This window comes from Trichosurus vulpecula, chromosome 1 (assembly GCF_011100635.1).
Source record: "Trichosurus vulpecula isolate mTriVul1 chromosome 1, mTriVul1.pri, whole genome shotgun sequence".
NCBI lineage: Eukaryota > Metazoa > Chordata > Mammalia > Diprotodontia > Phalangeridae > Trichosurus > Trichosurus vulpecula.
The window spans coordinates 345,716,070-345,742,183 of record NC_050573.1 but is presented as its reverse complement, the minus strand read 5'-3'; the positions used below and the strand labels follow the sequence as shown (position 1 = coordinate 345,742,183).

The window sequence follows — 26,114 nt, the reverse complement described above, 5'->3', positions numbered from 1 at the left end:
TGTGTGTGAATATCAGATTTTCTAGTCAGCTCTGGTCTTTTCATCAGGAATGCTTGAAAATTCTTTTTTTGTTATTCTTTTTTTTTGGAGAAGGGAAGGCAGGGCAATTGGGCTTAGGTGACTTGTCCAAGGTCACACAGCTAGTAACTGTGTCAAGTGTCTGAGGCTGGATTTGAACTCAGGTCCTCCTGACTCTAGGGCTGGTGCTCTACTCACTGCCCCACCTAGGTTCCCCTTGAAAGTTCTTTATTTGATCAAATATCCATTTCTTCCCCTGGAGGATTATACTCAGTTGTAATGGGTAAATTATGCTTTGCTGTAATCCTAGCTTCTTTGCCTTCCAGAATATAATATTACAGATTTTTTTGCTCCTTTATTGTGGTAGCTACTTAATCTTGTAAGATTTTGACTGTAGTTCCACAGTATTTGAATGTTGTTTTTTGTTTCTTTGCTTTTTCTGGCTGCTTGATGTATTTTCTCTTTGACCTGGAAGTTTTGGAAGTTGGCTATAATATTCCTGGGAGTTTTCATTTTGGGATCTTTTTCAGGATGTGACCAATGTATTCTTTCAATTTCTTATTTTACCCTCTGGATCTAAGATATTGTTGTAATTTTCCTTGATAATTTTTGAATTGTGGGGTTTAGGCTTTTTTATGATCATGGCTTTCAGGTAGTCCAATAAGTCTCAAATTAATTCTCTTTGATTTATTTTCAATGTCAGTTAATTTTTCATTGAGATATTTTATATTTCCTTCTTTTTCATCCTTTTGACTTTGATTTATTGTTTTTCAAAGTTTTCTGGAATTATTAGCTTCTACATATCCAACTCTAATATTTAGTGAATTATTTTCTTCAGTGAGCTTTTGTACCTCTTTTCCCATTTAGTCAATGGAATTTAGTCTGCTTTTTAAGGAATTCTTTTCTTCAGTGAATTTTTGTACTTCTTTTTCCATTTGGCCTATTCCGGTTTTTTTAAGATGTTATTTTTTTCCTTATTTTTTTGCACCACTTTTACCAAGCTATGAACTATCTTTTGTAATTTTCTTATATCATTCTCATTTCTTTTCCTATTTTTTCCTCTATCACCCTTATCTCTTTAGTTAGCTGTTTCAGGAATTCTAGTTGGGCTTGTTTCTAATTAGCATTTTTATTTTGATGTTCTCCTTATAGCTGTTTTCACATTGTTTTCTTCTTCTGAGCTTATGTCTTAGTCTTTCATGCCACAGTAGCTTTTTATGGTCTTTTGTTTTGTTTTGTTGTTGTTGTTGTTAGTTTTTTTTCAGCCTAATTCTTAACTTTGACCTTTTTGTTAAAGTTAGGTTCTGCTCACCTGAGGGTTAGCAAAACAAATTTCTGTATTGCTTGCTTAAAAAATTCTCATTCTGCACCCAGTGTATCTCCCTGTCAGGAAGTAAGAAGTGTACTTTATAATCAGTGCTCTAGAATTATGGTTGGTTATTGCACTGATTAGAGTTCTTATGGCTTTTCCTGTTCTGCTTTCTGAATTAAAGCCAATTTTGACTGTGAATCATTGTTCAAAGTTTAGGGAGTTAGCACTGGATTACCAGCCATTAAAATTGTTATGGTTTTTTTTATCAAGTCTTTTATATCAGCCTCAATGTACCTCGATCTGACCATGATAACTTTCAAAGAGGACACACACACTTGATCATCAGTGAGAGGTTTAAACAGCTGATTTCCAAGTTTCTCCCTTGTCCATTAAATCTTTGTGAATCTGGAAATGAGAAGGTTGAAAGCATAGGGAGAGGCCCTTTAAGGAGGACATGCCACAATCTTAAGCAAATTGCTTTAAAAGCAAGTGGCAAAAAGGGTAAAAAAGGAATTCTTTAATCTTGGAGTAGACTTATAACCTGTGTTGAATTGCTACTGCCATTTTCTGTTCCCCAACTGGACCTGTGATTCCCTTGATCTAGAAAATTGTCAGTGTGGAGACCTTCCATCAAGCCAGATGGATAATTAATCTATAATTTATAGTCTCAACAGAGTTGTTTGAGGGTGAAGTGTTCACAGTCATGCTATTAGTATATGTCAAATACAAGACTTAACCTCAGGTCTTCCTGAGACAAAGGTTGACCCTTTCTCCATGTACTATACTGCTTCTATGTGGGAACAGGTTTATTATCCAACCTTGAGATTATATACTCTAGCCCTTCAGAAACTGCAATTCACTATGAAATTTACTAAAGATCATTGTCATTAATAACTTAATGAATTCTCACCTAAATTTTCTGTAGCGCTACCTAAAGCATTTGTGCTCATTTGGATGCTCCTCGGACGAGAATTCTGTGCTATGGCTAAAATTGTTGGCCCAATTTCCATACAGCCACAGGGTAGCAGCCCTCATAATGATATCTTTCAACAAAGAATTCAAACACCTTAAGGTTCTGTCAAAAATTATATTATTTTATGTTTTCTTCATATAGTAGTTAAGAAATAATACATTACTCATCTTTATTCCACAAAAAGATGAACAGATGGTTAAGGACCACAAATTATGAGAAGAAATAGAAAGGGTAACCAAGAAAGGAAGATATTTTATGTGTGTGGGAGTGGAGTAGAGTGGCAGGGGGGCAAGCAGTAATGAATGGATACAAGAAAAAGTCAAAGCTTGAAACTATAGATTAGAATTTTCAAAATTAAGAATTCATAAATCTGAAGAATGGAAAACTCTTACCTGTAGCCAGATAGATGATATGGAAAAGCATGTCTTTTCCTTGCACAACATCTACTGCAACATGAGAAAACCGACTGTTGTCTTCCATGAAGTAAGGAACTGTAGTAACTGGCTGCACTACCTCATGCATAAGAATGAACTTTTGAGCATCCTGAAGGTTTCTTTCTGTCAGGTTCACATACAAGCCCTGGTCCACTGTACCACACTACAAATAAGGAAAAATGATCTTATTACAGTAGCCAACAACCAATTGTAACACCACAACTGATCTAGGTAAACATTATAGCAGGATACAAAATTAGGTAACAGTACTTCAGCAGTGAGATTGTGGAAACCACTATCTACATCTCTCTCTCTCTCTCTCTCTCTCTCTCTCTCTCTCTCTCTCTCTGTCTCTTCCATACATGTGTGTATACACAAATATACATGTATATACACACACATACATATATGTATATAGTATATATGTATAAATGCATGTATTTGTAGTGCTGCAATATAGAATGTGACTATGTATGTGTGTATATATACATATTTATGTATGTATATAATGTGTATATGTATATATACAGAGACACACACCAAATACACACACTGCCAAATTGGTTAAAGAATGTACTTCTTTTTTCACAGTATCCTGAATATTAGCATTCCACCCATTTGTATGTCTTTCAATCATATCATAACTTCTGAAGAGGATAGAGCAGGAGTAAAAATATTGAGTATAAATTAATGCTAACTTTAGCTAAAATAACTTATGCCCAATAATTTCTCAGCTCACTTGTAGCCACCTGGGAGTTGTCTGGCTAAGTGTATTTTATCACATCTGTCTGCTAAATCAGAGATCCAAATTCAAAATGCAGCATTCAGGAGCATTACAAAGATTTATTACATTTCCCATAGGAATAATGGGTCTATAAGGCTATAAATGGATTACATGGAAACAGAGCTCTGCTATTTCATCTGTGAAAGGTATAACATTGCTTCAACATCATTCACATAAAGTTACCAAAAGAGGGGGAAAACTGCTGGCTGATTTCCTTCACACAAGTGCACCTGAATTGCAAGAAAAAGGAAGTTTTTTGATATCTGAATAGCCTTAGAAATGCACAATAGAGCAAAACTTGCATATACGTGTGCATATGTATATGTCTATATATAGATATATATTTCAGATAAAAAATAATCAACATTGATTTCATTCATGTAGATTTTTAAGAATCATACTTTCTTAGAAATGCTTAGATTCGTTATCTCCATTTGAGTGGGAACTAACATTATAGCTTATTATTTTTCTTTTATTTATTTTTTTCTATTTTGGTGGATATGAGGTAGAAGGAGTTAGTGATGTGCCCTTGACTAACATGGAGCAAAAGGATGAGTGAAGGGATCAGGAACTTTTTTCATTTCTTTTAAACTTAAAAGCCCAGTTTAAATTTGATTTATGTTCATCAAAACTTAATATCAGAAGGTTTTGTAGAAGTGAATTTCGCTGTCTATAACAATCTGAAAGTATCACTCACAATTTGACATCCCTGGAATTTGGGTTTATTAGTAACTCAGAGGTACAAAAGTAAAGTAATGGAAGTTTGTAGGGGATTTTCTCAAATAGAAGGCATGCTTATAGCATGTGGAGGGATATGACAGATGCTGTGGTAACAGCAAGCTTATAACAGAATCCTAAAGTCTTGAAATTAGAAGAAAAATTTGAAAATCATCTAATGAGACTTCCATTCAATACAGGAATCCAATATTCCATGTAGAATATGATTCATCTTAATTTTGTCACATTACAAAAATATAGACCTCCTGTAAATAGATAAATACAGAAGAGAATAATGATAATTATAAAATTAAATGATTTAACAACCACCATATCAACAAATAGTACCTTTCCTACAGGAAAAGAATATATGAATATGTCTGATTCAGGCCCATCTAGGCCATATTCTTTCTTTGAGACAGCTAAAGAATGTATTTGGTAAAGGAATGGCTGCCCTTCCTGAAACCAACACAGTGAAAAGGGTTATAATGCCAAACCATTCCGTTTCTTTTAGTAAGTTGTGACTTAATTAACCTCATCTGTTTCAAACATCCCTATTTACTTTTGTCAAAGCCACCACCATCTCGGCATGATCCTTACTACTCACTCTCCCATAAGTTGCCCAATCTTGCTACTTCTCCCTTCACAATATCTCTTGAATCTGACCCTTTCACTCCAATTGCATAGCTTCCATCTTAGTTTGATGGAAGCTCATTAACTCTTCCCTAGATGACTGCAACAACTTCCTAATTGAATTCCTTGTTTGAAGTATCTAACCACTGCTCTACACTGTGAACAAAGCGATTTTCCTTAAGAGCAGATTTGCCATGTGACTCCTCTACTCAATTAACTCCAGTCACTAGGATCTCTAGCCATTGTCTCTAGGATCTAAAATAAAAATCCTCTGTTTAGTTTTTAAAGCCCTATAATACAACCTTACCCCAATCTATGATTCCAGTCTTGCTGGATATTACTCCCACATTATAATCCAGCAAAACTGCTGGGTTGTATTATGTTATATCTTTTATATTAAAGTGGTTAATTATATTATATTATATTATTTATATTATATTAATATTTCTTAAAAATTACCCCGCATCTCTGTTTCTTTGCTTTGGAACTAGTCATTGCTCAGATCTTCAAAGCATATCCTCATTACATCTGCCTAATAGTCTCATCTCTTCCTTTAAGATGTAGCTCAGGAATCATGAAATGTATGGAGCCCATCTTGGTCCCCCACATTCTAGTGCTCTAATACTACCTTGCATTTTACTGTTTTTCACAGAATTGTATTCATTACCTTTTATATATGTGAAATATGTGTGTGTGCTTTGTGACATGTATGTGTGATGTACTTGTGGTCCACTCTATTAGACTGTGAGCTCCTCATGCATGAGATTGCTGAATTCTTATTGTTGTAGCTCTAGCACCAACACAGTGCTTGGGATGGAGCAGATACAATAAACATTGATGATAAGTTGATTGATTATTTTGCACAATCATTCTGTGCTGCATTATTTTATTCCCATGTCAGATCTGCTGAGCTGGACTAAAAGACCTTTGAGGATATAGCACCACAATTAGCAAATTGTCCTGATCATAGGAGAGAGCTAATATACAGCTTTGTTATTGTAATTAAGATGATGATGACGATGATGACATGCCACCTATTTATTCTTGAAAAGCAATCTATTTAGGGGTTTATAGGGAAAACATAGTCTATTTAAGCTTTGAATTTGTCTCATAAGAAATACTTAACAACCATATTTGTTTAGTAATTCAATTCGTCAGGCACTTATTACATCTATTACATGGAAGTCGTGGTGATCACTTTTTTTTAGTATAATACTCCTATGAAGATAAAGGAACTCATATACTATTGGAAAACTACATGTTCAAATATAAATCAATATTATGTAACTGATGTGGCTATGGATAGATCATGGTTCAAATGGTTCTTTAGACAGAGCCTTGAAGGAATCTAGCAATTTTAAAAGGCTAAGATGAGAAGGGTGTGCATTCTAGGCATTAGGGACAGACAAAGGAAGAGATGGGCAATTAAATGTCAACTTTTTATAATAGATAGAAGGCCAATTTGTCTAAATATACAGCATATGATGGTAAGGAATATGAAATAAGACCCGAAAGGTAGAGTGGAGTCATCTTACGAAGAGATTGAAATACCAAACTAAAGAATTTGTGTTGTTCAGTCCTTTTAGTCACTTCCAACTCTTTGTGGTCCCATTTGGGGTTTTCTAGGCAAAGTTACTGGACTGGTTTGCCATTTCCTTCAGCTCATTTTACAGATGAGGAAACGGAGGCGAACAGGGTTATGTGACTTATGCAGGGTCACACAGCTGCTAAGCATCTGAGGGCAAATCTGGACTCAGGTCTTCCTGACTCCAGGCCCACCACTTTATCCACTGTGCCACATTACTACCACTAAAAGATAACTGAAGTGGTTCTCCATTTCCTTCCCCAGCTAATTAAGGGAAACAGAAATTAAATGATTTGCCCAGGATAACACAGCTAGTAAGTATCTGAGGCTGGATTTGAACTCAGATTTTCCTAACCCCAGGCCCAGCACTCTATTCACTGAGCGTCCAAGCTTATATTTTATCCTAAAGGAATCAAGAAGCTACTGAATATTTTTAACATGGGCAAATTGATGTTTCAGAAATACTACTTTCATATACTATTTGGAGGATGGATTGGAGAAGAGATATCATGGAAGCAGGGAGACAAATTAGAAAGTTATTATAACTTAGATGAGAGATAATAAAGAGCTGAGCCAGGGGTAGAAATTGTAAAACTGGGTAAACTCTTTGAAGAGACCCAGTATGGGATCAAGAATAACATAAAGAGTCTAGCCTTGGCAAGAGGAAGAACCACATCCTTCAGCAACTGAGGAAAGGAGAGAGATGATAAGGAATCATTCTGAAGTAGAGAATTGAGAGTACAGACGAGGAAGGACACAAAAGATTGCTGCTGCTTCCTCTATAATATAGGAGGTGAAGTCTTGGGAAGAAGTGAGGAGGAGGAGAGATGGGAGAGAATAGATTTGGGACAGTCTCTTTGGGCACCAGAATAGAGGCAGTCTGGAGAAGTAAAATAATTCCTATGCAGCAGTGAGATCCAGCTGAGACAAGATAATATAAATCTTTAGTGGTCCGTATGGCTTCATGACTTTTTCCAGCAGTGTTCATAAACATGTTAAATGGAGACAAAGTGTAAGGATAATCCATGTTGGGCTCTAGTAAAATGTGGGCATTTCTTTCCCTCCTTTTCTTTTGCTTCATGGCTTCCCAGGTTTTCTTCAAGTCCAAGCCAGAATCCCATATTCTACAAAGAAGCCTATCTCAATCTGCTTTAATGCTAATAGCCTTTGTTTTATTGATTGTTTCTGATGTATCCTATATATAGCTTAACTGTCCACCTTATCCTTTATTAGGCTATGAGGTCCTTGAGAGCTGGGATCGTCTTGTGCCTTAAGTTGTATCCCAGGCCCTTAGCACAATGCCAGGCACTTATTAAATGATTAATAATCATAAATAATAATAAAGGATTAATAGGCAGGGGATTCAAAGGTAGAAGATAAAGTATATTTAAACTCATTAACTCTATGGTAAAATCTACAAAAAGAACAGTGAAGGCAAAGCATCAGAGTGGAACTGGGAGAATAGGAAAGAGTAGACAGACTGGAAGTTACCTGGAAAAAAGCAATGGGTCAATGGAAGTGACGAGAGACAGAAGGCTGGGAGGTTGTAATTAGGGAGAAGAATTGGAGAATTCATGATCATGGCGGTAACACAGTCATAGGTACTTGTGGAATCTAAAACATGACCATACCTGTAGATACTGAGGTGGAATGAAGATAAATGTCATAAGAGTTGAAAAAATAGAAGACCTGGGAGATCAAGATGTTTGTGAAAACATCAAAATGTATATTAACATGACTGAATATGAGGGCAAAGTTTGGGTTAGAAAGGAAGACTTTAAACCAGGTTCCAAACCCATTTTAAAGGGCAAGTCATGGTGGTAAAAGACTGTAATAAGGAACTAGACTAATGATATGGGCAGAGGATAAGATTGGTGACTCATGGCAACAAAAGAATGGTCTCGAAGTGATTGCTTTGAAGGAAGCACTTTCTGAATTGTAAAGCACTCTATCAAGGCAAACTATATAATCACAAGAAAAAGGCTAAATCATTAACCACAATAACAAGTTAAATATGATTTTATGTTTCCAAATCAAGCATAAAAGAGAATTAGATTGTAGAACTATAAACGAAAGGGCCTGTGTGACTATATATATATTTATACAAAAATGTAGCTATACATATTGTATATATAGAAACATTCCATTTATACGTACATGTGTATGTATGGAGGTAGGTGGGTAGTAAAAGTTTGGATTCTGAACTACCAGCTTTGACTTCACTCTTAACAAGTTCCGTGAAAGCAGCACATAATCATTTACCATTGCAGTTTGTTGAGTGCTTTCACCACAGCACATGAAGCCCTAATGGTCCCTCCCTATATGAAAAGTGATGAAAGATATTTCCCTACCTTCTCCTAAGCACACAGATACTGCAGGGCAAAGCTCCTTGATAATTCAGACTAATTCCTCATTCCCTATTTCCCATAGGTCAGAGATGCCTCAGTTGCCTAATTACTAGGAGTCTTAGTTCTATCAATCTTGTCCCTAATACGAATTTCCTTGGAAAGAATAAATGGTATTTAAACTTATTGCTTAAAAAATAGAAAACAAAATATTTTTCTTATAATTACATTACATGGTGATATGCCCAATACCATAATGCCCAGGGAAACTGTAGACAACTTTATCAATTCAATTTTTTAACGGTTTCTGATCATGCATGTAAGCAACAACTTTAAAGAGCTTTAAAGAACTGCTCTAAGTTCTTCTTAAGTCCCTCTGTAAGGTTGTGTCCATAACAAAAGTTTAAGGTGGACAGTCTAACACTAGATAGGTAGTCCTCACCCAGAAATGACTGACATTTCTCCTTTCTTCCTCCTCCCCATCCCTACTAAAACTTCTATTGCTCCTGTGGGAGCCACCGTGTGGGGAAAGGGATATTGAAACTTTTAGAACATCTTTCAGGTCTAAAAGTGGCATAGGTTGGGGAGTGGGGGTGAGCAAACCGCAGGGATGGATTCAAGTATGTAGTGCTATTTGAAATGTGTTTTGAAGGAAACAAAGGGTTGTAAGAGGTGAGAAATTAAGAAGAGAATGGAATTCAGGCATGGAGAAGAGCAAATGGAAAAATGTGGAGACAGGAAGTGAAAAGTCATGTAGAAGGAACAGCAACAGGACAGATTTGGCTGGACCAGAGAGTATATGAAGGGGAGCAATGTGTGATAATGCTGGGAATGTACAATGAAGCCAGGTTGTGAAGGGCTTTAAATTCCAATTTAATGAGAGAAAGTATCCAGAATATTCAGTCTTATCTTATTTTTTTTCTTTGTTATCAAGCACACCATACTGCATGCATGACTTCAAGGTGGTGAAATCTTAATTTCAACCCAGGCAGGTGGTCTTTAGGTGCCATTCAAGATAAAATGTGATTCTTGTAAATCAGAGCAATATAAAGTATAACAAATACCACACCTCTTAAAATATCAGGAGATATTTTAGAAGGGAAAATGTGAAAAAAACTGCTACATATTTGATATTCCTTAAAGCTATTAGAGAGTTACCAAGTTAGGGGATTGTTTATTGTCAGTTCACTGAGAATCTCTTAGCAGAAAACACATAACTTAAAAGTGTCTACAAATTTATTTAACTTCTATATTTTACTTAAATTTTATCCTTTTAAATTCTTCAGGGAGATTTGGCCCCATATATTTCAAAAGTAGAGCTTAAAGGTGGGTATGGTGGTATACACACGTAATCCCAGTTACCAGGCAGGCAAAGGCTTGGTGGATCTCTTGACTTTAGGAGTTCTGATTGGCAGTGGCTAAGCTGATTACTATCAATTTGGTGAGCCCCCCCATTCACACCTCACCCCCAAATCGGAAGGCTACCAGGGGGCCAAAGGGAGTTAAAATGGTCTGAGGTAAGTCAAGGCTTCCCACGTTGATCATAATGAGATTGACCCTGAACTACTAGGCTCAGTGAGAAAGGGAAATCCAGTCTTAAACAGAAATTAAATTAAATTTAAAATAAAAAGCAATAAAAGTAGATAGAGTTGAAAGAGCATATTTCAACCTTTAAGGCATATGGATGGAAATTTTTGTGTACCAATATTCAGAATTTTGACTAAAATAATTTATTAATTTCTATAAGAATTCTATCTCTGTATCTTTAAGGATAGGGAAAAAGGATTGATCCTATGATTTTAATGATATAGAGAATTCTCAGATGAGGAAGCTTTCTCTACCACTGTGGAGCAGCACCTTCTCTGTAGATGATGGTCTCGGAGAGTCTCCTGGAACACTGAGGATTCTAATAAATGACATTCAAGGTCCTACAGTCAGTATGAGTCACAGAAAATACTTGAATTCAGGCCTTTCTGGTTCTGAGGCCAGTTCTCTAATCTGCTATACCATGCTGCCTTTTCTATTTATCTTTAAGCAAGGAAATAAAAGTCTGTTTATTTCTTGTTGAGCTGCCAACTTCATTAGCTCTACTGGCCAGCTGTGATTTATAAGACATGCATTTATTTCTCTTTCCTTGGCCTCTCTCATCATCAAACTCATATGAATATCTAATGAGAATTTCTCAAATAAAGCCCTCAAACACATGCTTAGAATTCAAAAGTCCCAGACAGTGGCTTAGGGACCTTAGCAAATAATCAATCTTTTCTAACTTCCTCTTTTTTGTGTGTGCCCAGATAAATTTATTAAAGATCATTTTGCCAGATTATTTGATATCTATAGATGAAAGGCATCTTTTTCCCTACTGTATTTCCCACTTCCATTCATACTGCATATATTTTCATTGCAACAAAATAAAATTTTTGTAAGTATAAAAATAGGTGTAAGGTTTACTAATAATTGCTTCCAATTTTCTTTAGGTATATCTCCTATATCATATGCAAAGACCTGTTTAATTAGAGTGTCATTCAGTAGAGATAACTTTTTCTGAAGGAAGAGTGTGCATAATTACTTTAAGTTAAGGACTTGCTTCTAGTCTATGATTAGAAGCAGCTCGTCTTTTTTCTGTCCATAATTCATTATCACTACGATTTATGAAAAGCAACATTTTCACTGTATCTACCTTCATATTTGTGTCTGTGAATCTGTCCATAGGAAGAAGCAATCTGATGTGTGATGAATATTCAAATTAAAAAATTCAACAAACTTTTATGAAGCCCATCATATGTGTAAAGGCATTTCCCCAGATGTTTTACCTACATCTCTTGGATTCTTTGAGAAGCAATTGACTGAAAAGTAATGGCCTCTTCTCCTCTCAAATTACCTGGAAGTTGGGGTTGGGATTCGGGTAAGGCAGCCATGCTGAGCGAGAGTTCTCTTGATATTTGAAAGGTCCATTGAATGCCTGAGAGATGGCACTCAGGTTGAACACACATACAGCGGAGGCAGCTATACTGTTACTGTGGAAAAAGTAAAAAAAAAAAAACACAAAGTGAAAAAGGCCACCACGGAACCCACTAACATGTTGTTTTTATTTTTTTTAATGTGAAAGTGACTTTTATAGTCCTTCTAGAGCACTGCCTACTTAAAGTTCCTAGAAAAGCTAAAATCAAAACAATTAATGGTAATTTTCAGTAATTTTGTTGTGGGGGAACAAAGATTATGATATAAATAAGAGTTTTCTTGACAAATAACTCCCTTGCTTTTAATTCTGCCAGAATGATTGGATTAATTCATGAAACAGTCATGATTTGCTGACAAAGAGATTTGGAGGGGCACATCTTCTGGTTTACAAACTCCCTAAGACAAAAGCCTTTGCTCTGGTTTGTACATGAGGGTCTAAGCTGCCTCTCCCCTTGCTCTCATGTTCACCCTTTCTCTGTTTACTCCTCCTGGCAGCCCTCTCTAAAGCAATCAGCTAAAATCAGTTTAGGGGGAAAGGCCCATCATAGGCTATAAAAAGCAAGGGGAAAAGTTTAATGCAACAGTGACACAAACATATTAAACCACTAAATACAGTTTTTAAACATAAGGGTCAACAAGAGGCTGTTTATGGAGGTTGACAGAAGTCTAAGATATACCTTTAAACTGATCATTATGGCAGCAATGCACATTTTGCTAAATGAAATTTGGTTTGAGGTGAAAAGTAAAAAAAAAGTGGTAATTCTTAAAATGATTTCATATCAATATTTACAAGAGAAAATCTAAGTCATAAGAACTCCTTACCCCCTTGGCAAGGAACTAGTTTTTACCAGTTCAGCACAATTATATCCATTTACTATCAACCAACTCCCTTAACATCAAAGGAGAAATCACAGATGTTTTGCTGTTAGCAACTGACACTAAGGGTCAATTATTAAATGCAGTGCAAGCAATAGGATTTTCATAGGGGTTTTCATAGCTAAACATTACTGTTTATTGTAGCCCATGTTTTATGGTTTCATAAGCCATAAAGTTCACAGCTTTACTATCCCTTCTGTACATGCTGGTTTCTTTTTCTGTATATTGGAACACACTGACTGTACAAAACTAAAAAAAAGGCCATGTGTTTTCTGGATCTGTACACCTGGACATCTGGATATATAACTCTAAACCCACTTAGTCAAAACTGATTAATAAACCTTTTCCTCTGAATCCTGTTTTTCCTTAGGACTTCACTATTTCTGTCTGTGGCTCCAAATTTCACCCAACATCCTATGTTCACAACGCTATCTCCTCATAACTGCAATCTTGAATTCTAGCCTTTGAGCCGACCTGAGCTCTTATAGTTGAGCATTTGCCTCTTCTCGCCCAGATCTAGGCCTCCAGCCATATCCAAACCATGCTGCCTACTTTCTGGCCATCATGACCACCACCTTCCCATCAGAAACTTGGATTCTACCCCTGCAAAACTCTCGCCTAGAACAATTGAGCTTTTGTCTTTTCTTGACTGGATCCAGGCCTCTTTCTCACTTCTTGGCCATCCAAACCATGCCTCCACTTAAGCATTCCCCTCCCCACACACATTCATTCCAGCTCCCTCTTTATGTATTTGTTCCCCATCAGAATGTAAGGTCTTTGCAGTCATGGATCCTCATGCTTGTTTTTACTTTCTGTCTATCTGTCTAACAGGTTAAAAAGTTATCTATCTTAGGCATATAATGTCTATTTCATTTCTCTTCCTTCTATCCAATAAGTCATCAAGTTCTCTTGATTTTACCTCTGCAATATATCCCACACCCATCCCATTCCATCTATTCCCTCAGCTATCACACTTAACCACCTACCTGGCCTACTGCAATAGCTCCTCTATGGGGGTTTCTACCTCTAGCCTTTCTCCTACCTAATTCAGCCTTTATGACAGTCATCATAATCATTCCTCTGCATAGATCTGGCAAGTCATTTCTATGCTCAAAAATTTCCAAGATTTCTTTTTTACCTAGAGAGGAAAGTTCAAATTTCTTTATTTGGCATTCAAGATTCTGCATCATCTGGTGTCATCTTACTTTCCAGCTTGATCTCACATAGTGTTATTACCATCTACACAAGCTATACTCCTACCCATCAGATCTATCCTCTATCCCCATGGGCCTTCCTATCTCCATGCATTTGCTTACACTATTTGCTAAGCTCAAAATGTCAGTCCTTTCTCTTTACCTCCTTCCTCTTCTTTAAAACCCAACTCAAATGCAACATTCTAAATGATGCCTTCACTGATACCTGAATTCAGTGATAACACTACCTCTCAGATCTCACTTAGCATTTTGTCAACTTACTAATGCAATCGACATACATTATCTATTATAGCAATCTCTCTTTGTGTATACTGGAAGGAAAACTCATAGATAGTACAGACAATGCTGTATATAAATTTTATATCTCCCCACTACTAAGCATAGCTGCACTCTACACAATAGGCATTTTAAATATTATATATATATATATATATATAATTATATAATATATAATGTAAAATATTAAAACTTTAAAATATTTAATGAGTAGACTGTCAAATCAATGATGGAAAGGTCGTCTCTAAGTTCCTATCCACTCTATATTCTATGATTTTATTAATGTGAAGACATTTAAAAAAACATATTTAAGACTGTGAGATAAATGATTATTTCTCTCATATTAATAACCAATTATTGAATTAGGACAAAGGTTTTTCCCCTTTTCCTACTTCCTCACTCATAAATCATCCTCTGTAGGTTATTCAGGCAGCCTTTGAAGTGTAGGAATGATAATGAGAGGGAAGACTTAGATCTGTTCAAAAGGTAAAGAAACTTTCGTTTAGGTGGATTGATGGATTTTGGCCCATTGTGTTTTACTCAGACAGGTCTGGGAAAATGTAGGTTCTCCTTTTTTGTCCAGATTGCTCAAGATTCAGGGTGATTTGGAAGTAAATGACATGATCAAAGTTATGTTCCCCATCCTCTCATTAGAACAGGTCCACCTCTCATTTTAATATTTATTCTCTCTCATTACTTAACAGAGTCAATTGCCACCCTCAGGAACACCAACTCTTCCAAGTGCATATAAGCGATGAGTAGGTTCCATGAGGGGTCTTTGACATTCGAGAGTGTCTCTGATCCCTTTTATTATTTGCTAACATAATTAATAAAATTATTAACTACCCAGAAACTACATCTGTCTCTTGAACTTTTTGTATGTCACAGATGACAGAATCAATTAAGAGCCTCCCTCAGCACAGAGATTTATTTGTATTTACAATCTTTGAATATTTATAATAAAATTTAGTCACATATCATTATGTTTCCATTCTATCCTGTATAATACAGGCAGCGAGGCATCATAGTGCATAGAGTGCTGGGCCTGGAGTCAGGAAGACAAATCTCCTTGAGGTCAAATCTGGCCTTAGACACTTACCAGCTGTGTGACCCCAGGCAAGTCACATACCCTGTTTGCCTCAGTTTTCTCATCTGTAAAATGAGCTGGAGAAGGAAATGGCAAACCACTCCAGTATCTTTGCCAAGAAAACCTCAAGTGAGATCACAAAGAGTCAGACGTGACCGAAATAAGTGAACAGCAACAGAATTCTTTATAATGGATAGGGGGTCTTTGGCCATATGTAGAACTTGGTTTAATTTGTCTCTCCCACTGGCTATAGAGTCAGAATATTTGCATTCATATCTAACGTCTAATATTATCTGTTTGATTTTTGGCTAGTAACTTAACCTTTTGGGTCTCAGTTTCCTCATCTGCAAAATGAGGAGTTCAGAGCAGATGATTCCCAAGATTCCATCCGACTCTCAATCTGTGATTGTAGGACCCCAGGGCAAGTTTTAAAAAAATGCAATATATTGGTGAGGAGTTAGTAGAGTTGATTAGAATGCTGGGCCAAATATACTTTGAATAAAAGTTTAAAAAAAGGGTGGTTCTGGACAACTTGGTAACAGAAAACAATCTTAAAACTATAGCTTTAATGGGCTACAACATAGAGGGCAAAGTTTTTGGGGGGACAGAATTTGGCCATTCAGAAAGAGGGAAGTGTTGGGTCTCTTTTGTCAGAGAAGAGCAAAAGAAGTAGAATTTTTTTTTGTTTTTTTTTTTTTTTTTTTTTAATGACAGCTAGGTGGCACCATGGATAGAGTGCTGGATTTAAAATAAAGAAGACCTGAATTTCAGTCCTGAATCAAAGACTGTCACAAGTCACTTAATCTTCCAGTCTGTTTTCTCTTCTGTAAAATGGGGATAATAATAGCACCAATTTGCAGGGTCTTTGTGAGGACAAATAAAGTATTTGTAAAGTGCTATAAAAATGCTACCTCTTAAGAGAATTGTAGATTTGTTGGGCAAGGTTTGTTTAGGTGATGGGATTGTGGAGATTAAGGTTGAAATAGACAGAAGATAATGTCTTTCTACCCCCTTTCTTTGTCCCTTTTTTACATCTTTTCTTTTAATATTTTAACTTTCCTTTAACCACCTTGGTTTTGGGAAGCTCTTCTTTTTTTATCTTCACTGACTCTGGAGAAGCTATTTTCTTTGGCCAGAAACACATGAGTAGGAGAGAAAAGTATAATACAAAAATGAAGTGTTGACTTTTTCCCCAATATTGAAAAAGGTTTTATATTCCTTGTTTCTAATTCTAAAAAGAATATAATAAGATGGGGCTTTTTGTGCTTTTTTTCAGCCTCCTCTTGCTCCCACTTAAACCTACTGAACTATTTGGTTTATACTGGCCTAAACAGTATTTAGAAACATGCAATCAAGAAATTACAGAGAAAGAAGTGACATTGGAGATCATCACATTCAACTTTCTCATTTTACAAAAGAGAAAAAGATTTTATATTGGGTTGATGGCTGTTAGCAATTTTAAAAAGTCTACCCCAAAACACAAAAGGATGTAAATGTTCCCTGGTTTGCTCAGTCGATTTTCACTTCAGAAAAGATCAACTTTCTTAGCTACCTAATTCGAATAAATGTGGAAAACAGTGATAAACCTAATTCACATCAATACAATAGAATTTTACAAGGAACATTCTACCCATTCTCCATGAGTATTTTTCATCTGTAAAAGAAATGAAAGATAATATTATAATTTTCCAGAAATCATTTTAAAATCTATAAAATGTCCCAAAGAAATGTCAAAAATTCTAATTATGCACCATAAGAAAATAAACCATTTCTGTGCATTCTGTCTCTAATATACTCTAGTCGAACACGAGCCTTTTGAGGGCAGGGATTGTTTTTTTTACTTTTATTTTTGCATTCCTAGTCTTGAGTAGAAGGCTTTAACTATAGTAGGTGTTTATTTATTGAATGATAATCAGTCTACTTTTCCTTCTTCTCATGGGCAGAGAGGTGGAAACAGTTACTGCCATGAGAACATACAAGCAAATGCAACTCATTATTGTTGTCATTGTCATCATGTTGCTTGTTTTACTTTCATTATTGTTATTATTATGTGATGTGTGAATTATTTAGCTCTTCTTTTGGAAGTAATGGATCACTAGAGATGTTGCTCCTCTGAGTGGAAGGTGACATTCATCAAACATGGTGTAATAACCATGTAGTAGCCGCAGTGGCTTCTAACTCTCTCTCCAAAGGACTAGGAAAGGATGTGTCTAGGGATTAACTGCTGCTCTGGACTCTCTGCTGTTCAAGCAGACATGTAATGATCCTTTGGCCTCCCAGTGATTCTCAACATGCTAAAACCTAGATAAATTTACATCTATAGGATTCCCTTGGTGTACCAATCTAATAATCTTTGTCATTGCTGCTCTTGTATAAGGAAATGAGGTTACTTTGGTATGTCCTATTCTTCTTGAAGCCAGGCAGGTTCTTTGTGGTCCCTATCTCCCTTTCTAGACAATCATCAAAGATTCCCTTAATAATGTATTCTGGAAATTTGCCAGCAATCAAAGTCAAGTACACTGACAAATACTCTATAGACTTCCTGGTGCTCACCTTTTTGAGTATAAGAGCAATCTTGTCCTTCCTCTAGTCCTTCAGAACCATGTCACATCTTCAATAATTTTTCAGATATCACTAACAATTTATGGCTCAACAATGGTCTGCCTCCTCTTTCAGTTCATTTGGATGAGTTGAATCTGGACTTAACAGACAGAACTCATCAAGGACATCTGGATGCTCTCTATCTCCATACTCATCTTAAACATCTTAAATATTAAATAAAAACACTACATTTCTTTCTTTTTTATGAAATTCTATAAAATTAAGGGAAGTTTAGTGGATAGTGCTAGATTTGAGGTCCTGAAGACACATTTCAGGCACTTCCAAACTGTGTGACCCTAGGCAAGTCACATACTTTTAAGGCCCTGTTGTCTAATCTATAAAATGAGGGGAACAGTGGACTTGATAGCCTTTGAGGGGCCTCTCCAGATCTAAAACTATTGTACTATGAACTTTTGTGAATTACAAAAAATTAATAAAATTTATTTTGTAATGTTAAAAGAATAACAATTTTCAAAAACTATCAAATTTCACCTCATGAATACTCAGTAGGTACTATTGGTCTGCATTCTTCAGCTTCTTGTTTACATCTTACTGTCTCTCGAATGTGAGAAATCCTCATCTCAGTTTCACCCTTTGCCAAATGAGTTTTAAAGGATTTGCACGACAGTTTAGGTGAAACGAAATTCAGCAACTAGCAACGTGTGTGAGGTTAGAAATTCCTTTGATCAGTCATCACATCGTAAATGCATAGGACTTTTGGAATTCTATTTTCTCACACAATGTGAACAAATAGTGCTTAAGTGGCCTACCCAAGGTTGAAATGGTAATAAATGTCAGCAAGGGGAATTGAATCCAGGTCTTCTGACCCCTATTCACTATACTATGCTGCCTCTTGCTGTGTGACACTGGGCAAGTCACAACTTCTCTCAGCCTCAGTCTCCTTATCTATAAAATGGGAATAATAATACAATCTACTTTGTGTGACTATTGTGAGGATCAAATATACGTAAAGTATTTTGTCAACCAAGCTGTATAGATGTTATTTATTATTTTGCTTAAGATTAGGGTGTCTAAGAGATCAAAACCAAAGAAAAGTTTTTGGGAGGAGGGTATCCCATCATAGTAATTATTACCCACAACCAGTAGGGGTTCTGATAATTTCTTTCAGAAATCAGTATTTGGTTTTTGTTTCCCAAGCCATACCACCATAAAGTTGAACTACAAGATATAAATAGAAAAAGCATTCTAAATAGTAACCAACCTACTAAGTCTTTTTTTTTTTTAATCACCAGTGGTTTGGGGGATTTTACAGAAAGTTACATGCTAAATTACTATTTGGATTCGTAGGGAAGTTATCATAGTAGTTACAAATGGAGTGTAATTTTAGGGACCAATGATAACCAGGATAAGAGAGTAACTAGATGAGAAATGAAAAAAAAATTGTAAATATTTTCCCCAGAATTCAGAATTCAAAAGGTAGGAGGAATAAATAGTTTTGTTAAGTCTTGGAGAAAGTCTTTTAATTACAACTGACATTTCAGAGCTGAGTGCCCAAGGCAGCCATCTTCCTGAAAATTGGTGTCACATTCAGCCCTAGAATACTTATAACCAGTACAAGTTAATGATTGCCCAAGAGCACCCATAATTAAAGGAAACAGATGATTTTCCAGAGTTACTTTCAAAGATATTTTCAGGGTCATACTTACAAAATTATGTGTCCTTCATTATTCCTGTAAGCATTGTTGGTTGTCTCTGTGTGATTACTATGGAACCCCAAGCTCCAATCAGAAGGAGTCCTGTGGGCTACATGTGCACTGAACCTGCTGCTCTATTTTAACAAATCTCAGAAACATATTTGCCAGATCAGAGAATACACCCTAGGAGATGACATTAAGGAGATGATCTATGCCAACCAATGGTTCCAGTCATTTCTGTTCTTTCAGGATATTTGACTAAATATGCCTTTCAAAAGCGAGAAGGGTCTTGAAAGTCAGTAAGATAGCAACCATGGCTAAAGAAGATGGGGCTTATATTGACTGAGAAAAACTGCTGGAAAGAGAGTGGAGTGAGCAGAAGAATTATGTGATAACAAAAATATTGTAAAGAAAAATAATTGTGAAAGAACTCTTATAAATGTAATAATCAACCATGATTCCAGAGGATGAATTGATGAAGCACAATCAGTCTCCTAACAGAGAAGTGATAGAGTAAAAATGCCAAATGAGACATTTCAGAATATGGTCAAAGTGGGAAGTTGTTTTGCTTGAATACTCATATTTGTTAAAAGGATTTTTGTTTTACATGGGAAATTGGTAGGAGGGAGAAAAATAAATGCTAATTAATTGAAAAATAAAACTTTTTAAAATTGAAAGTTACATACACATTAGTGGTAAATATCCCATAGATTAAATCCAGTTCAGGAAGGAAAAAAGTACTCTGTAGTTCACTGTAGTAAAAAGGAACTTCCCCAGGACGGGAACAGTTCAGCCGAGCCTTCATGAAGGTGGTCCATGTATCCTCTAGCAAAAATCGGCCTCCAATGTCATTCTTACAAACTCGGGCGGCCCTGGAGAAAACAGTTTTTCCACAATCATGTTCCACAGCATTTTCCCGGAAGAAGAAATAGGTGAAGTTCCCAATATCATAGGATGATACGAAATTTGGTTCTAAAACCAAAAGAAAAAAGAAAATCTGGTTATTGACATCTGCTATTTTGCTGTTGTTGTTTTTAATTAGTCCCATAGTCTCATTGGTAGAAGGAGCTCCTAGTGAGAAACTTTATCTACCAATTGGATCATCATATTCTCTGTAACTTATCATCTTAGAGTTTCACCTGTGGCAACATTAGTTAAGTGGTTTGTCCAACTTTATATCAAGGAACAACAAAAATAACCAACATTTACACAGCTATTTAAGATTTTCTTAGCACTTCACATATATTATCTCATTTGTACTTCACCACAACCCTGTCAGATAGATGAAATTATTATTACAATTTTATAGATAGAAGAAGAAATCGAAGCTCAGAAAGGTTAAATGATTTACCCAGTGTCACATAGTAAGTCTGAGGCTTCATTTGAACTTGTCCTCTTGACTGCAAATCCAGCACTCTATTCTGTACACATCTAGCTCCCTACAGTATGTGTCAAAGGTAAAAGTTAAACTCAGGTCTTCTGAACTTGAGGCCAGCTCTCCATCCACTTCTCTCTGCTTTGTCTCACCCAATTAAAATTCTTCTGCTGAAATGGGGGAAATATTTTTTTTCCACAATCCTTTTTCACATATGAAAATTGATGCCCAAACCATTTTATGTAGACAAGTAGTTGAATGAAAGAATTTCCTTGCATTATGAATAGCAGGAAAGGGGTATACTATGACGAAGTTGCTAAGCACAAGTTTTAAATTATAGAAAATCATAGGAATGATTTCTTTGCTTGAGCACATTACAATAAATCAAGCTCAAGTAAAACTGTCATTAATATTACAAAACAACAAAAAACCCTCAAACAACAAGAGAACAGATTTACTGTACAGTTTAGGAAAATACATGTTACTTGAATTTTAAATTCCCACGCAAGTACTACAGTTACCACTTGCATGAGACATAAAATGAATGAAGAATGAGATATTTTTGTATTCCTAATAAACTGGGGGAAAGTGGGAAAAGGAAAACATTGCTAAGAACGTGTGAATATATTTGATGAATCAAGAGGAATTTAAAGTCAGTCAACAAGCTTTTACGAAGTACCTACTATGTGCCAGGCACTGTGTTAAGTGGTGGGGATATAAAAGCACAGCTTTTGAATAGAAATGTATGTGTGCACTTGGAAAATGGATGCTATCACCAAGAACTCAATTTTTATCTTAAGACCTAAAATGAAATCTAAGCTCTTCTGAGTGTTCTGAAATATTTAGAAATGTTTAAATATGTTACTGTTTCTATAGAAATATACATATGCTACAGTATATATGAATATTATATATTTATTATATGCTTGTGTGATATATATTATGTACTATAGTATATGTATATATTTTATGTATACATACATAAAATATATACACATACAAACATATGCCGGCTGAGCTGAAATGATTTTTGGCAGTTACAGTATCTGCTTATATAACATAGTGGTTATTTTTATGATAACACATTTTATCATTGCTAGTTAATGTTTGCTGGAAGACATATTTTAATTGTCCTCAAATCTTTACTTTGCCCACTCAACCCTGATAGTTCATGACCAATTACAGGTTCGGTTGAAGTGCACCAACAAATACCTAATTGCCCCTGAAAATATGTCCTTGTGGATACATTTGTTGTCTGTACCTTTTCATTAACTTTGAGTGCCAAGATGTAGGCATAATTATCTTTAATTGTCCCTATAAAATTCAGAGGCTTGCTTTATTGAATGGAAAGCCCCTTGAAATAAACAGAAAAATAAGACTCTGTGGTCCTTGTTAGATTGGTTTTTGATAAACACTTGAGCATAACCTGAAGGCAGAGAGTTTCTATCAGAGACAAATGCAAAATAGTTTATTTCCCTAAAAGAAAGTTTTATTAAGATGAGATTCCAAACCATAAATTCCCTTAACTGTCTCAACTAAACATTTTGTATGCTATTCCAAAACACCCTGGAGGTTGCTTATGACATTTTTAGGGTCCTAGTGAAGGTCATGGTGGTTTCATTCAAATGTATTTCTATGTCCAATTTTGATAAAAGAATGATCTGTCAGGCACCTGCACCTTATTTCTCTACTACTTATTCCTCCCATCCCAAACAATTCTTCCACCCCCTACTGTGGGGCATAAGTCCAAGTGACTCAGTAATACTGAAAGGTGCATATAAATTTATTATCATAAAAAGAGCTTGAACATGTGATACAAAGAGTAATTATTGAACATATCAAGAGGTTAACTTCTTTCTGAGGCAGGGAAGAATAATAAATATGCCTGTAATTTCATTGATCTCAGGAAACTCCTAATGTATAAACTCCCATCACTGATATAGCTCAGCAACACATCTATAACTTAATAAACTGCTTTGAGCTGATAGGTTAAGTGACTTATCCATGGTCAAATGGTATATTTATGTCAGTAAAAAATCAATACCAGCAGTGTTGTCTTAACAACCATGTAAAATTGAGAAGCAGAGTTTTCATCTTCTAATCAATAAACATATATATTGTCTCCGGTAAACATTTGTTCCCAGTTTCATTCACAAAATCTCTCACAAATTTCTATTTAATAGTCTCTGTCAAGAGCTTCTTCTTGGAGTCCAGAGTACTTCTCAAAATCTTTCAAGGTACAGCAAGTAGGCAGGGGTGAAGTTATGACAATAATAATGAAAATGTAAAGAGTGCTAGAACAAAGCTGAAAGTTATACAATTGCAATGATTGATCTTGGCAATGGAGACAAGCTATAGATGAGCACCTGCCTAGTTCATTGAGAAGTGGAGGACAATGGCTGCTGAATGCTGCTTGTGTTATGGCACGTGGTCTTGTTTGTTTAGTTTTGCTAAACTGTTTTCCTTTGTAACAAAGAAAGGCTAACTGAATTGGAAAAGTTCATGAACAAAATTAAGTGTAATATAAAAAAAAACATAAATTTCAACTAAAAAAAATTAAAGCATACTTTTGGTTATACAAGAGATAAAAGTGGAAAGTGGACAATTGCCTGATATGAGAATTCATCTGATCTATCTCTCTCATTAGGAATTTTAGGAATTCTAGGATCAGCAAGGTAAAGTCACCCATCATCACCCATCATTACACAGATAGTGAAAAGGAGAGCCAGGATTTAAACCTAGGCCCTCTGATTTCAAATCCTACTTTCTTCTACTTATGTCACATTGCCTTCAATTTGTAGCTTAACATATTTGTACTTACATTTTTTTAACTTGAAATGGGTGTAACATATAGTTCTCATCAAAATTACTTCATAACAGAGGAAGTTAGATAGCATTAGCCATACAAAATATTTGCTATCATAGAAATGAACTAATAGAACACATAAGTATTTTTATATTTGTAACTTGGGTTTTTAATATATTATAGAAAGCTTGGGAACTGTTCGAAAGAGTATTCATTAACTTTTTGCAGAAAGAGCTAATGTCAGACCTCTTGAAATAGACCTTGATTTAAAAAGTAAGATTTCAAAACTACATACTGATTTCAAAATGCAATATTCATTTGTACTTCTAATATAAAAAGAAAAATACGGAAGCCTTTCAAAATTGTTTCTGGATTCAAGGATTATGAAACAAGCTATAAAATAATTCATATTAAATATTTGAAAAAGAAAAATGATACATTGCTACACTAAAGTTAAGGTGGTTTAGGGTAAAGTTTGCCTAGTTCTCAGTCTTTCTCTGTCTCCCTCTCTTTCTCTCTCTGTCTGACTTTGTCTCTATCTCTGTCTCTATCTCTGTCTCTATCTCTGTCTCTCTCTGTCTCTCTGTCTCTCTGTCTCTCTCTCTCTCTCTCTCTCTCTCTCTCACACACACACACACACACACACACACACACACGGAAAGAAACATACATCTGCATATATGTATACATTATTTAACAAGGAAAAATCAGGAAGACATAGGGGAGTCATTTCAGGTAGAAGTATCTGTATGAGCAAAGTAACAGAACCAGGAAAACAGAGATCCATGAATAGTGTTTTCTGACTATGGCAAAGGAAAGTAGTAGAAGCTAATTCTGGAAAGGAAGTCAAGGGCTAGAGCATGAAAGGCCATGATTTCCAAACTAAGGAGATTAAAGTTCATTTCTTAGGTAATGGGTAGTTATTGAAATCAATTAACTTCCATAAATACTAGTTAAGAATTTACTCTATACAATGAAGGAATTGTGGTGTGAAATACCCTTTCCCTGATAGATCTAATGACCCTATAAATGCTCTTATCTAGAACATACTCTTTAACCAAGGACTCAAAATTAAGCCCTTGAGTTTTTATTTGAAAAGAAAAATACTAACAAAATTAATGCAATATATTTAAAGAATTTTTTAAAAGACATGTTTTATACCTTTTTGGAAGGTTCTTACAACAGACCAGGTAAGATGTAGTAAACCATATTTTTAAATATCCATTGACCTGGGATGGCCCAATGAGAGGCATTGTAGCCATAGAACAGACAAGATGATGACTAATTGAATGTAGGAGGTAAAAGAATAGGAGTCAAAGATGGCTCTGTGGTTTACAGCACAGGTTACCATTAGAAGTGCCAGGAACAGAAATGGTGAAGTCAGCAGGATGTGGTTTTCGTTTTTGGTTTGGGTTTTACTTTACCTCTTTTTTTAAAAATAATGCCTTTTGTTGTTACATCACGTTCATTTCCAAATATATCCTTCCTTCATCCCCTACTGAATAAGAAATTCCTTGTAACTAATATTTCAAAAGAGGTAAAAAAATTCAGCAAAACTAACCAAGATATTGACTTTATTTTACATTTATATGACATTTTATATACATAGCCTTCTATCTTTGCAAAGAAGAGAGTCACATTTTTTTCAATTTTTTTCTACAGCTAAGCTTGGTCATTATAATTAGTGTTCATTTTTGTTTTGCTGTTCTTTCAACTTATGCTGTTGTCTTCATTTTGTGTACTTTCTTCCTAATATTTCCTTCAAATACTCTGTTTCTTAGAATATAGTGATATTGCATTGTATTTATGCAACAAAATTTATTTAGTCATTCCCTAATCAGTGGGCTCCTACAGGGTTTTCCTACTATAACAACTCTTCCATGTAACCTAAGTTAGCTGTGTTACCCCACCCCACCACAACCACCTCTATCATGCTCTACCAAATGGAATTTATCATTTGATTTAATTATTCTTGAGAATTAATTGGTCCAAGGAACTAAGTATTGAACAACTAATATGGCTTCCTGGCCTAAGTATGAAAATCCCATGTGTGAGACATTGGACACCTCTCAGGAATGACAACACCCTGCTGAACAGGCATACCATTGAGAAAAATGTAGAGGTCATTGAACTGCATGCAGCTGAATCAATGTACTATATTTTCTGTATATCTTTTACATGTTAGTGTTAAGTAAACTTCCTTTTGTTATATTTTAAATGATTCAATGAATGTCTCATTTATTCTAATCCTCAACTTGAACCAACTTTTTAGGTATAAACCAGAACAGCAACAATGAATACTTTTGTATCAGACTTTTTTTTTCCTATCTTAGTCTTTTATGGATATGTATATCTAGCAGTAGGTGTCTAATTCAGAGACTAGTTATATTAGTAATTTTAAAAATATATTTATGGATAACTTTTGATTTTATAGCACATTTATTTCTGAATGTATCTCTTCT

The 26,114-nt window shown here is 35.3% G+C and overlaps 1 protein-coding gene across 1 annotated transcript in view; it reads right to left on the bottom strand.

The window, feature by feature from the left end:
* SEMA5A (semaphorin 5A) overlaps positions 1-26,114 on the bottom strand; it is a 464,624-nt gene that overhangs the window by 224,557 nt on the left and 213,953 nt on the right. Inside the window, exons 7-9 of the mRNA XM_036757261.1 lie at positions 20,158-20,443; positions 11,683-11,818; positions 2,696-2,900 (exon numbers count right to left, since the gene is read on the bottom strand). Coding sequence (XP_036613156.1) covers positions 2,696-2,900; positions 11,683-11,818; positions 20,158-20,443 — 627 coding nt within the window. The remainder of the gene's footprint in view (positions 1-2,695; positions 2,901-11,682; positions 11,819-20,157; positions 20,444-26,114) is intronic.